The sequence below is a fragment of the Neophocaena asiaeorientalis genome, unplaced genomic scaffold (genome assembly GCF_003031525.2).
Source record: "Neophocaena asiaeorientalis asiaeorientalis breed wild unplaced genomic scaffold, Neophocaena_asiaeorientalis_V1.1 scaffold116, whole genome shotgun sequence".
Taxonomy (NCBI): Eukaryota; Metazoa; Chordata; class Mammalia; order Artiodactyla; family Phocoenidae; genus Neophocaena; species Neophocaena asiaeorientalis.
Window position 1 is genome coordinate 4753840 of NW_020174561.1, and position 12405 is coordinate 4766244.

General features: G+C 35.9%; 1 protein-coding gene across 1 annotated transcript in view; it reads right to left on the minus strand.

The window, feature by feature from the left end:
* Positions 1 to 209: 209 nt before the first annotated feature.
* CPED1 (cadherin like and PC-esterase domain containing 1) overlaps positions 210 to 12405 on the minus strand; it is a 286736-nt gene continuing 274540 nt past the window's right edge. Inside the window, exon 22 of the mRNA XM_024757824.1 lies at positions 210 to 2502. Coding sequence (XP_024613592.1) covers positions 2263 to 2502 — 240 coding nt within the window. The 3' untranslated portion in view covers positions 210 to 2262. The remainder of the gene's footprint in view (positions 2503 to 12405) is intronic.

Genomic DNA, 12405 nt, shown 5'->3' on the forward strand with positions numbered 1-12405 from the left:
ATTCTTGACTTTTAATATTATAATGTTTTCTTTAGTTTAGATTGCATACTAATCAATTCTTACCAAAAATAATTCACTTCCTTTAACCTTTACATCGAAAGATATGTGAAAATGCGTACTCTATTTTTTCTCATTGCAATTATGAACTTGTTAAGCACACACACATACACACTTATTTCCCCAAGGTAAATAAAATGTAGTTTATTCAATTAAGGAGTAACTAAAATGATTAGTAGCATTTCAGTGCCTTATAAACAAAACTCATCACCGCACTGTGTCCAAAAGCTTTGGTCATTGTACAGCAGGGAGTTCATTTGATCAAAATTTAGAGAATATCAGGGTTGGAAGGAAGTATATCTTATCTTATTGAACCAGACTTTAGTAGTTGAATCCATGGGATGATATCTCTGCCAAGGGATCACTGACTATATGGTGTATACCTCCAATAAAAAGGAAAAAAAAATACTCTCTAAACACAGACTATTACTAGTAAGACATTTATTAATTGTATTATTAAATAGTTTCTAAAATCCATTATTATTGCAATGGTGAAGAGGTAAATGCAAAGCTAACCTCAGTCAGAAGTATATTACAGTTAGGTTGATAGTAAATTACAAGAAACATCCACTGACTATAAATCTGTTACAGAATATGTAGTACTGTATATTAAAACAGGATGGAGATGCTACATGAATTGGCAACCTTTTATATCATTAAAAAACCATTGAAAACCTAAAAATGATGCTTGCATATAGCTGCAGATACTAGAAAATCTTTCATTTTAAAAGTTAATTCTGTACCATTCTTTTAAAAAATTTATCATCGTCATATGCAGGTATGTATTGTTTATATCAAGTGATTTTCATTTCTAGATATAATTTAAGACCGTTAATATAAATTCATATTTACTTTCATATAAAAATATATATAAAAATAGAGTATTTAAAGGAGGTGGATATTCATACTAAGGAACTGATCAATCAAAATAGTTTTATGTTTTTGTATAGTAATGAAATTGAGGTATTCGTACATTTGGTAATTTCAGCTAAATACTGAATTAACCCTCTCAGCCTTTTTTCCCCAAAAGGAAAATAATCCTTTAAGAGCCATTGTAACTGTGAGATGTTATCTCACAACAAATCGCTTGTACAATAAAAAATTTTACTATCTTAAACTTGAAGTATAGAAGAGAAAGTTCTCAGTACTAGGATTAGATGTGTTTTACATGTATGCCACAGTTTTATAAAAAAATAATTCTATGTCTTTTCTAAATCTGGATTAGATACAGTTGCTCAGGAAAATCAAAATACAGTTACTAGTAACAGAGTAGTATTTGTGGACATATACAAATGCTTTCTGGAAATAAATGCCTATGCACTTGAGAATGCTTAACCTTTGCAAAATATTTACATAAAATATAATTGCAATCTTAAATTATATAGAGTTCTAACAGCAAACAAAGGCTTTCTTAAGTAATATCATCAATGAAACATTATAAAGTAACCCATGAAGAACTATATTTTCTCACTTTAAAATTACATATTTAATCAACTTAGACTGCAGTTACCCATCCAAGTTCACAGACAGGCTAGGAGGGAATGTTTATGAAAACTACAAAGAATGCAAAGAAATATATTGGTGTTTTAACTGTAAAATATTACACTTCCTATCGCTTTCATAGAATCTCTTAGAATTCCCTGGAGGAGCATTACTATTCTTTTCCTTTCAGTTATAGGATGTTAAAAATCTAGGAAGAAGCGGTTTTCATAAGCATTGGATTCACAAAGCCTAAAGCCTCATCAGAGCCATGTTTTCTCCTGGTAAAGGGCACGAGCGTAATCCCCACTTGCAGGTGTAATGTAATTCCTTTTTCCCCTTTCCAGTACTAAGGTGACGATAAAGATGATAAGGCAATACTCAAGAGCATTATCTTTTCCCCCCATGTTTCAAATGTCTATATTTCTCTTTATTATCACAATGCAATACCCAGGCCACAGTGGATCTAGTTTGTGATTATACTTCAGGTCACCATTTTCTAGTTCTGTCTTTCATCTTGAAACCAGCTGATTTCCATGTGCACATCCTAACTTTATAAAGCTGTAGAGAAAGAAAGTGTTAGGACTTTTCTAGCTACGTGTGCATTGGTGTGTTTGTGTGTGCCGGTGTGCCTCAGCATGGGCGGTGGAACCAAAATACACAGCATGCACAGGATTCGGCTGCTAAACCATCGTCCGGGTGAGTGACTTGAATCCTATTCCAAGTTCAGTCCTTCTGCAGAGTCTGCACAGTTCTTTCACCGGCACACATCCTGCTGAGAAGGATTTCGGAGCAAACCTGATTAACTGGACCTCTGACATGATACGGTGATTGAACGTTTGTTACAGAGTCTTGTTGTCGTTGTTGTACTTTGCTTTGATTGCTGAAATATTTTCCCACAATATGATTTCTTGATCGTTTCATTTTAAGAAAGTGATATTCTTTGGATAATTTTGATTTCACTACCTGCAAATAAAGAGCAAAAAAAAAAAAAAAATATTGAGGTAAAATCAAGGACATTTGAGACCCGCAAAGAGCAGGATAATTAACTCACAAACTTGAAGAAAACATCTCTAGCACATAGATGTTACAGATGTTGCCCAAGGGACATGAATATGATTGACGTGACCAAGAACCAATGTAACTTATCTTTCAAAAAGGACCAAGGTTGAAATTAGAATTTCTGCCCCTTTTCTTACCTCAGGGCAGCTGTCTTTAATGCAACTAAGGAGTAGTCTCAGATAGTGTCTCTGCCTCACTGCTGTGTGTGTGTGTGTTTAGGCCAGATGCTAACATACAGAGGATACTAACATGCCTTTGTTGAGTCACTGATTCAAACATGGTACTCTAAGCCTGTCATGGCATCCTTTTATAGAATGATAGCTACAACTATTTTCAGAGAAAAGAGAAAATAGGTTTGCATTGCACACCCATAAACTGACGCTGTTACAGTTAGTAGTTTCATTTCTCTGGGCACTTAGTAAGTCATGGAATCCGAAGGAGCAGCCTATGCTCTATTAAGCTAATAACTTTATAAATGTTTGTACATATGTATAGTTTTACCTTAAAATTGTTTTGAATAGGCAGTATAAGCATTTATAAAGCATAAAAGAGTATATAATAAAAAGTTTCCTTCCCATCTCTTCTCCTCACTTTCAATCACTCAACAGCCTCCCCAGAAGCAACATATATTATAGTTTCTTCGGGATTCTCTTCATGGACATTTTATGAATATTAACACACACACATGAAAACAAAGAGGCCATATTTATTGTCTATTTGTACAGTATGTAAAACTTTGCTCTGGTGAAATCCTATAATTGTCAGCTTTAATCACTGGGCTAATATATCTCAGGGAGTTAGCAACAAAAGTCAGAGAAAACGAGGTGGGGACCCAGAGAGACTGGGGGAGGGGAGGGCTGAGAAGTAGGGAAAAGTGAAAATACTGGCAAAAATTTTTTGGGTGTGTTTACAAATTAATAGCAAATCTTTAATTTCATCAAATTAATGCAACTGTAAGACATTTTCAGTCACTATGGACACATTATTTATTACTGATGACTAATGAAAGCAAACTAGCACATATGGATTTTTAAAATTCTTTTGAGGGCTATGTAATGATTTAGGTACATATTTTTTGATCCCATATAAAAGAATGCAATGAAGACAGTTCCAACAATATAGAATATTTGAAAAAAGCAGCATGCGATCTATTTCGAAGGTAGGTATTTTTAGTTAGGTTGTAAGTTAGAGGGGACCATTTTAGAAGAGTTGTTTGAATAGAAATTCTGTAACAGTCTACCCCGAAAGGTTAAGAGCAGTGATCTTTAGGTGGATGAATTATAGGTAATTTAAAATGTATTCTTTGTAAATTTTTGGTCTTGACTTTAATTTTACTGCAACGAATGTGCATTACTTTGTAATCGTAAAAACATTGAAGCTATTCCCATTTTGAAGACAAATAGAACAGGAATGCCTTTTAAAGACAATATACCCTGCTAACCCCAAATAAATGAATTGTTTTTTTGTAACTATGGGAGGTTTGGCTTTTCATGATCAGGCCCTCAGATGAAGTAACTCTTAACAAGTTCAGTGAAATCAGCGGGTTGCGGTGAGGAATCCCTATGGATCGTAATTTACAGCTCAGCCTGCAGTTAACCACTGATTAATATTCCAGGTCCCAACGTTGTGAGTTTCTATTACGCACCGCTCCTTCTACATCTGTTTGGTTGTACAATAACTTTAAATATGATAGGCTGGGGAGGTGCACCAATGTTTTCCTGAAGGTTTTGTCCATTTTGGAGGAGGTTTGTATTCACCTATAGCAAGATAAGTGAACATTCTTAAGGCAGTTTACTTAAGGAAACACTGAAGCATAAATATTACAGTCAACCCTGAAAAAATATTATTCCGATGTTCTGAAGCCAAAATAAGGTTAATTTTGTTTATATAATGTTACCTTAAGTTCTGGCTTTTTCAATTGCCTGATGATCTGCATGCTAATTACATGAAAAATATAAAAAGGTTCATCCCAATGCAAAAAGGTCATATTCCTTAAAAATTTTAATGTTTTGTGTGATTTCAGGGTTGCATTTAATGTTGCATTACCAGTGTTGGATAATGCTAGTTTAAATGCTTACAGTAATCTTGAAAGTGACTCATAAAAGGGATATACAAAAAATACCTATTTCCAGTGTATTTGCTGAAGCATGTAGCTTCCACTCGGGAGTAGTGTCAGTATTTTGCCAGATCACAGTGGGAAGGTTGATGATATACTTCTATTTTTAAATCACTAAGATGATCTCTGAGAAAGGAAGATGGAATGATGGTGTCTCCGCCAGCTTCTGAGGACCAGCCTAATGCCTCCTACAGGGAACACTTCTATTATGCTATATGAGATTGACCCCTACACAGCCATGCCAGGGATTGGCCCAACAATACCTAAGTCAGTTGATTTCCTTTGAAAACTATTTTTCAGGAAATAATCAAAGATAATGAGTTTCCCAATTCCTTTGTTAAGCCAGTATCACCCTGATGAATCCTAAAAGCTGACAAATCTACAGAGAAAGAATGATTTCAATTTTGATTTGTCAAAACACAGACATAAAAAATCCTCCCAAAATGTTATTGTAAATGGAATCTAGGAGCATTTTAAAAATCTAGCAGTATTATGGGCTGTATTACTAGCACATACAATTTATTTCAGGAATGTTAAGCTTCAATATTATGAAATATTTTGTCACAGGAAATTACCAAAGAATTATTTGTAGCTATATGATTGTTTGCCCTGAAAACTCAAAGAAATCTACAGTAAAATAAGGAGATATTTTAAAGCTTTCTATATTATTATCAATAATAAGAAATATATTAGAGAAAAGATTTCATTACAATATTAAAACAACTTCATCAAGTTCAATGATAATCTATAGGACACAGGTGAAAAATGTGTCAAAAATTTAATGAGACATAAAAGAAAACATGAATAAATGGAAAGACATAACATGTCAAATCGTCCCAAGTTAATTAAAGAGCTATTCCAATTTTAATCACAGCAGGATTTGGGGGTATGTGACAAAGGAATTCTAAAACAGATCTTAAAGAATAAATGTAGGAAAATAGCCAAGACCATTTGGAAAGAAAAAAAAGCAGTGATGAGAGGATACTTTCAATACCAGATATTCATTCATCAACAGGACTTGAGTCTACCATCAACCTACCATGGACTCAATTTGTTGGCTGTATAAGCAAGTATAAGCAGAATTCAATACTGAGATAGAAAAAAACAGAAATTTTCACACTGCAGGTTAAAATGTAAAACTGCCCGTTCCCTAAAAATTTTCATGGAGAAATAAGGTAGTTCTAAATAGCACCCAATGTCATATAAATCCAGTGACCATAAATGTTGACAGCCTAAGAGTTTTTTGGGTTTTTTTGGTTTTTTTTTTGCTGTACGCGGGCCTCCCACTGCCACGGCCTCTCCTGCCGCGGAGCACAGTCTGCGGACGCGCAGGCCCAGCGGCCACGACTCACGGGCCCAGCCGCTCTGCGGCATGCGGGGCCCTCCCGGACCGGGGCACGAACCCGAGCCCCCCGCATCGGCAGGCAGACTCCCAACCACTGCGCCACCAGGGAAGCCTAGCCTAATAGCTTTAATTACACGGGATTAAAATCAAGAGTGTGTTTTTAAAATGGAGCTAAGTGCCGAACTGCTAATAGGGTCTCCAATGAAGAAGGGAGTGAAAATTGAGGGGGTGTGTGTAGTGTAAAAACAAAAGTATTTTTGTTTTTATTGTATATACTTATGTAAAAATGTTTAGCATTAGCAAGAATTCATGTAATCCTTTTATAATAGAAAAGCAGTAGAAGAGAGACAAAGTGATGCTGTATCTTTCAAAATTAAAATTTATGATTTATTTTTGCCATATAATATCCATCTTTCAATCTTCAGAGTTCTCTGTGTTAGGAAACACATGGAGTAATTCAGATATAGTCCCTACCCTCAAGGGGACTATATAAAGACACATGTCTAAGACACCTGAAGTAAGAACAAGAATGAAATGACTTCAAAGACATTGTCTGAGACTAGATCCCCGAGGTCAGGCACCATGTTGTTTCCATGTAATGAATAGCTCCTTAGTAAGTACATTAAGGAGACAGTGCTAATTTATGGTGGCCATGATAACTTGTTCACACAGCTATTATTTCTTTGAACTTATTTGTAAAATTTGGTGTCTGATATTGCCGTCAAATTGCTATCTCTGAGTTTCAAAATATTACTGTATTTTACCTACTCTTACTGACTCTAAAGTGGAGGAAGAGGAATTAGCTACATTTTTAAGTCTTGGAAATGTTATGCAAGTGAAGGATGTTTGATACCTGTACAGTAAAGAGCGAACTGTTTCTTTTCTTTGATCTCATGTGTAGAAATGTGCCCATGTGAGTCTTTCCTAAATCAGAGGACCATTTGGGGTTACTAAATTCCAACTACAGTGGCGACTAGAATGTGGCTTTGAAAGAGAGGTGTTAGCAATACAAATGTTAGGTTTATCTCTGGGGCATAATAGCAGTAAACAACAAAAATGAGCTATTAGAAAACAATGGTGAAAGATTTAGGTCTTGAACCAGAGACAAAGGACTCCAGATGTTTGTGTATGGTGGTCACCTCAATCAGAGGTGACTAACGTCTTGATGCTTCCAAAAGCTTCTCTAAATCTGGGTGCATACGACTCAACAACTGAGAAAGAGACGCATCTATCTAGAGGAAAAAGGAACTACTACATATGGTTAATAACACATACCCATGTGATTGGGGAAATGTTTACATTACTTGAAACATGAGTGTTAGCTGGAGTTCTATTGTTCTTTTTTTGCCACTTTAAAATAATCCAAAGTAACTCCTTGTCTTTAGCTTTGTTGTCATTATTTTCTTTTTGTGACTTTGCTGTGTCAAATTATACTTAAAATTAGGAAGAGAGAGTGAAGGACAATTGGTCTCCATAAAGTGTGATAACCTGTTAGGTCAGCATTGTTCCCTCATCACAAGTATAAGTGTAATAATAAAAATTATTTTTTTCTCACAGCAATGTTCAAATTTAGATTAAGTTACAAATAGGAATAGACTTTTAAGTAAGGATTATAGTGTTTCAAAACAGTAATAGATTTTTATTATAGTATCTATGGAAACTTGGAGAGTAATTTTGGAGCTGGAATCAAGGGCTGCAATGGGGATAAGATATTATAGGTTATGTAGATGATCACATTTTTCTGTGACTCAGTCCAACAAAAAAATCTGTGCTTTGGTGTGTAGAAGTAACTTTTGCTTTCTCTTAGGCTTCTTATATGCTAAGAAGTCTCCCACTTTATGATCGTATATCTTTCCACATCTCTATATAATTAAGGACTTGGGCACACAGACATTTTAGAAGGCATACAAATGCCCATAATTCAACTTGACTGGTTTGGGTCAATGGCTATTGTAAGACTTCCCAAACAAATGAAAAAGTGTTATAAATTACAGGACAAAAGTACATGGCAACTTTTACTATTAAATTCATGTAACTTCAACACTCAAAATTGATTTCACATAAATAGTCATCAGAATGAATGTGTTACCATGTCAATTAATTGCTGCATCTAAAATAACTATGAATTTCCTTTTTTAAAAATTTAATTTATTTTTATACAGCAGGTTCTTATTAGTTATCTATTTTATACTTATTAGTGTATACATGTCAGTCCCAATCTCCCAATTCATCCCACCCACCCCCCCTGCCCCCGCTGCTTTGCCCCCTTTGTGTCCATACGTTTGTTCTCTACATCTGTGTCTCTATTTCTGCCCTGCAAACCGGTTCATCTGTACCATTTTTCTAGATTCCACATATATGCGTGAATATACGATATTTGTTTTTTTCTTTCTGGCTTACTACACTCTGTATGACAGTCCCTAGATCCATCCACGTCTCTACAAATGACTCAGTTTCATTCTGTTTTATGGCTGCGTAATATTGCCTTGTACATGTGTACCACATCTTCTTTATCCATTCATCTGTCAATGGGCATTTAGGTTGCTTCCATGTCCTGGCTATTGTAAATAGTGCTGCAATGAACATTGGGGTGCATGTGTCTTTTTGAATTATGGTTTTCTCTGGGTGTATGCCCAGTAGTGGGATTGCTGGATCATGTGGTAATTCTATTTTTAGTTTTTTAAGGAACCTCCATACTGTTCTCCATAGTGGCTGTATCTTTTTTTTAAATTTAATTTTATTTTTTTTATACAGCAGGTTCTTATTAGTTATCTATTTTATACATATCAGTGTATATATGTCAATCCCAATCTCCCAATTCATCACACCACCACCTCCCCCCACTCAATTTACATTCCCACCAACAGTGCAAGAGGGTTCCCTTCTCTCCACACCCTCTCCAGCATTTGTTGTTTGTAGATTTTCTGATGATGCCCATTCTGACTGGTGTGAGGGGATACCTCATTGTAGTTTTGATTTGCATTTCTCTAATAATTAGTGATGTTGAGAAGGTTTTCATGTACTTCTTGGCCATCTGTATGTCTTCTTTGGAGAAATGTCTATTTAGATCTTCTGCCCATTTTTTGACTGGGTTGTTTGTTTTTTTAATATTGAGCTGCATGAGCTGTTTATATATTTTGGAGATTAATCCTTTGTCCGTTGATTCGTTTGCAAATATTTTCTCCCATTCTGAGTGTTGTCTTTTCATCTTGTTAATAGTTTCCTTTGCTGTGAAAAAGCTTTTAAGTTTCACTAGGTCCCATTTGTTTATTTTTGTTTTTATTTCCATTACTCTAGGAGGTGGGTCAAAAAAGATCTTGCTGTGATTTATGTCAAAGAGTGTTCTTCCTGTGTTTTCCTCAAAGAGTTTTATAGTGTCTGGTCTACTATGAATTTTCAAAAAGCCAATATAAAAAGGGAAAGCTTGGTGAATTGGAAAAGCGTCAGGCAGATTACAAGCAAATACCTTTTCTAAAACTGATCTTGACTTGAATAACACCCAAGGAACTTCTGATGTGGTTCCAGATCCACAGAACAAAATAGAAAACAATTTTCAGTGGTGCAAGTGTTCCAAAATCTCTAGACCAGATTAGGGGGGAATGCTCTGATTACAAATGTGTTTCACAATCATGGGTAGGGTCTGAGGAATGAGGGTAATGGTTTTTTAAGGTTAGAAAACATGAGCTTGACCAGGCAAAACCTGCTAACACAATCTTTTAAGATGAATGTATACTATTGAAGTACTTTTTATTTGATATTGTCATTCTGCATTCAATCCAAGATCCAGTCACAAAAGTTATGACCAGCTGCAAAAGTAGTTTAAGAATTCACAGAAATAGAATAAAAATAAAGTGACAAACAATAGCTAGAAGCCAGTCCTTATATTTCATTTCAGGAAATCATGCAATTTTTACAGATAATAAGGAATTCTTTCATCTACCCCCCCACCCCCAATATTTAATTATGGCCACATGAAACAAGCTATGTTTTGAGTGAAGGGAGTCCAACTTCTCAATGGGTCAAAGATGCTGAGGATTAGAGGGCAAGACTAAAGTTTTCTTTAGGAATGAGGATTTTTTTTTTCATTTTGTTTTTGGTGTTTCCAGATATGCAATGTCTCTGTCTCCCATCCTACCTCCAAATCTTCAACCCTTTTTACCTGACAGCTGAGGCTTTTTCATTCCTGTCCCCAGTCAGAGCTCAGTTCCTGACTTTGGGAACAAATTCTGCTCTGAAGTGGGAATATTCATTAGAGGGAACTACAGATCAGTAGTTTACCTATTTCATGTTAAACTGTTGGTTCTATCTTACACTTCTACGCAGTTCCCCAGAGACTAACTCCCTGTCTTAAACTCAGTTTCCTAAGTGGTTGAGTATTCATGTAACTGGATTCTTGATACTATTTGAATAACCTTTGTTAGTCTAATCGATTTCAAGCTATGTTACTTCCCTGCTCTATTTAGATGGACATGTTGTGTCTTGGAATCTATTTTGATCTTAACTCACAGGTGTTTGTTTCCATCCATCTCTCCTGAACTTAGAATTTATATTTAAGAATATGGCACTATTGGGAGTTCCCTGGTGGCCTAGTGGTTAGGATTCTGAGCTTTTCACTGCCGTGGCACAGGTTCAATCCCTGGTAGGGGAACTGAGATCCTGAAATTTGCCCAGCACTATCCTGGCCTTTTTAAAAGAGATCTACTAGGCCATTGCATTTCTTGTCAGAAGAGCTCTCCAGCATCCTGTCTGAGGTGGCACATGCCTGACTGACTGCTGGTATGTAGGGGTCTTGGGGAGAAGTTTGGGGGGCTCTACTTTTCAGCAGCCAATTTCGCTTTTGGCTTTCTGATTTTAGCTTCTAGATTAGTTTGCTCTTTGCTTTCCCTGTGTTTCTGAGTCTAGACTCTCTGCTGTTCAACTTTAAAAGAAATCATATGTATGGTTGTAGGTTCTTGACTGCATGGGTTGGGGTAAGGGACTCAGGGTCTACCAGTTTTGCACCGAGACTTTGAACCAGTTGTTTTCTGACGTGTGCTGTAGCCCTGCCTTCCTCAGCACGTGGCTCCTTCAGGTCTGAGCCATTCAGACGATCCGTGGGTCAAGGGTGCCCCTCCTATAATTGGTGTTTCTCCTCTCTAAGCACTTTATTTTTTTAGGGAAAATATGAACTTTTATTCTTTAAAGCTAGGAACCAATTTTTAATATATTTTTTAGTTTTTATTGAAATATAGTTGATTTACAGTGTCGTGTTAGTTTCAGGTATACAGCAAAGTGATTCGGTTGTGCATATATATATCTATCTATTCTTTTTTAGATTCTTTTACATTATAGGTTATTATAAGATATTGAGTATAGTTCCCTGTGCTATACAGTAGGTCCTTGTTAGGCACTTTACACTGTAAATTCCTCTGCAGGCTAAGTCAAACTTCTTAAAATGAATTCTGTCTGTTATGAGTTATTTCTTATTCTGTCTTTTTTTTGGGTGGTGGTGGTGGTGAAGATTTATGTCTTTAAAGTCTTTTTCGTGGAGTTTCAAGTGGAAGAGAAGATATATGCTTGTGGTCAATCTGCCACATTTAATCTGTACTCCAAACGTGATTTTAGACCTTATTGTCTATGCTAGTTTTCCTAAAGTGTGTTTACTGAGGTGTTAATAGCTGTTATTAAAAAAAGAAAAGTGGTTCTCTGGCCAACATTTTGGGAAAATCTGGGTCAAACTAAGCTAAACTGTTTCTTTGCTGTAAGGGCTTTGGGATCATTTAATATACTAATACTATTTAAGAATCCTTAAAGTGGAGGGGGATACAGTATTTCCCAAACCGCAGATCCTGTTTTCACCAGGCTAGAATGCTAAAACCTAAAGTAGGAAAAATGCTAATCAAAGCAGTTCAAAGTCCATCTCAGCTTGGCACTTAAAGGTTGGTAGTGAAACCTCCAGAAATGAGCGTTCATTGCACAGAATATGAGATAAAATAGTGATGTGTCAGCATCTCTTTCTAAGGCATACTGACATTCCATGTTCCAGTACTGCAGAGGTTGGGCTGGACAGCTGCCTCCTGGGGATATACTACCAGTGCAACGTAGAGTGACTGACACTTTTCTTTGTTCATCCTCCATTATAACTGTTCTTCTTAAGAGAGATACCCTGATGTTATTGGGTATCCACCATTCCATAGAGGATGGTCCCTTTGGAAGAGGATTTTGTACCAATCCATCTCAGGAAAGGTTGGGCTCCATTATGGCTAATGAGTTCATTCTCACCGATCTTAAATCTAATTCAAGATTAGATCTTGAATCTATCCTGATAGATAGATTCAAGATCTAATCTTGAATTAGATTCAAGGCA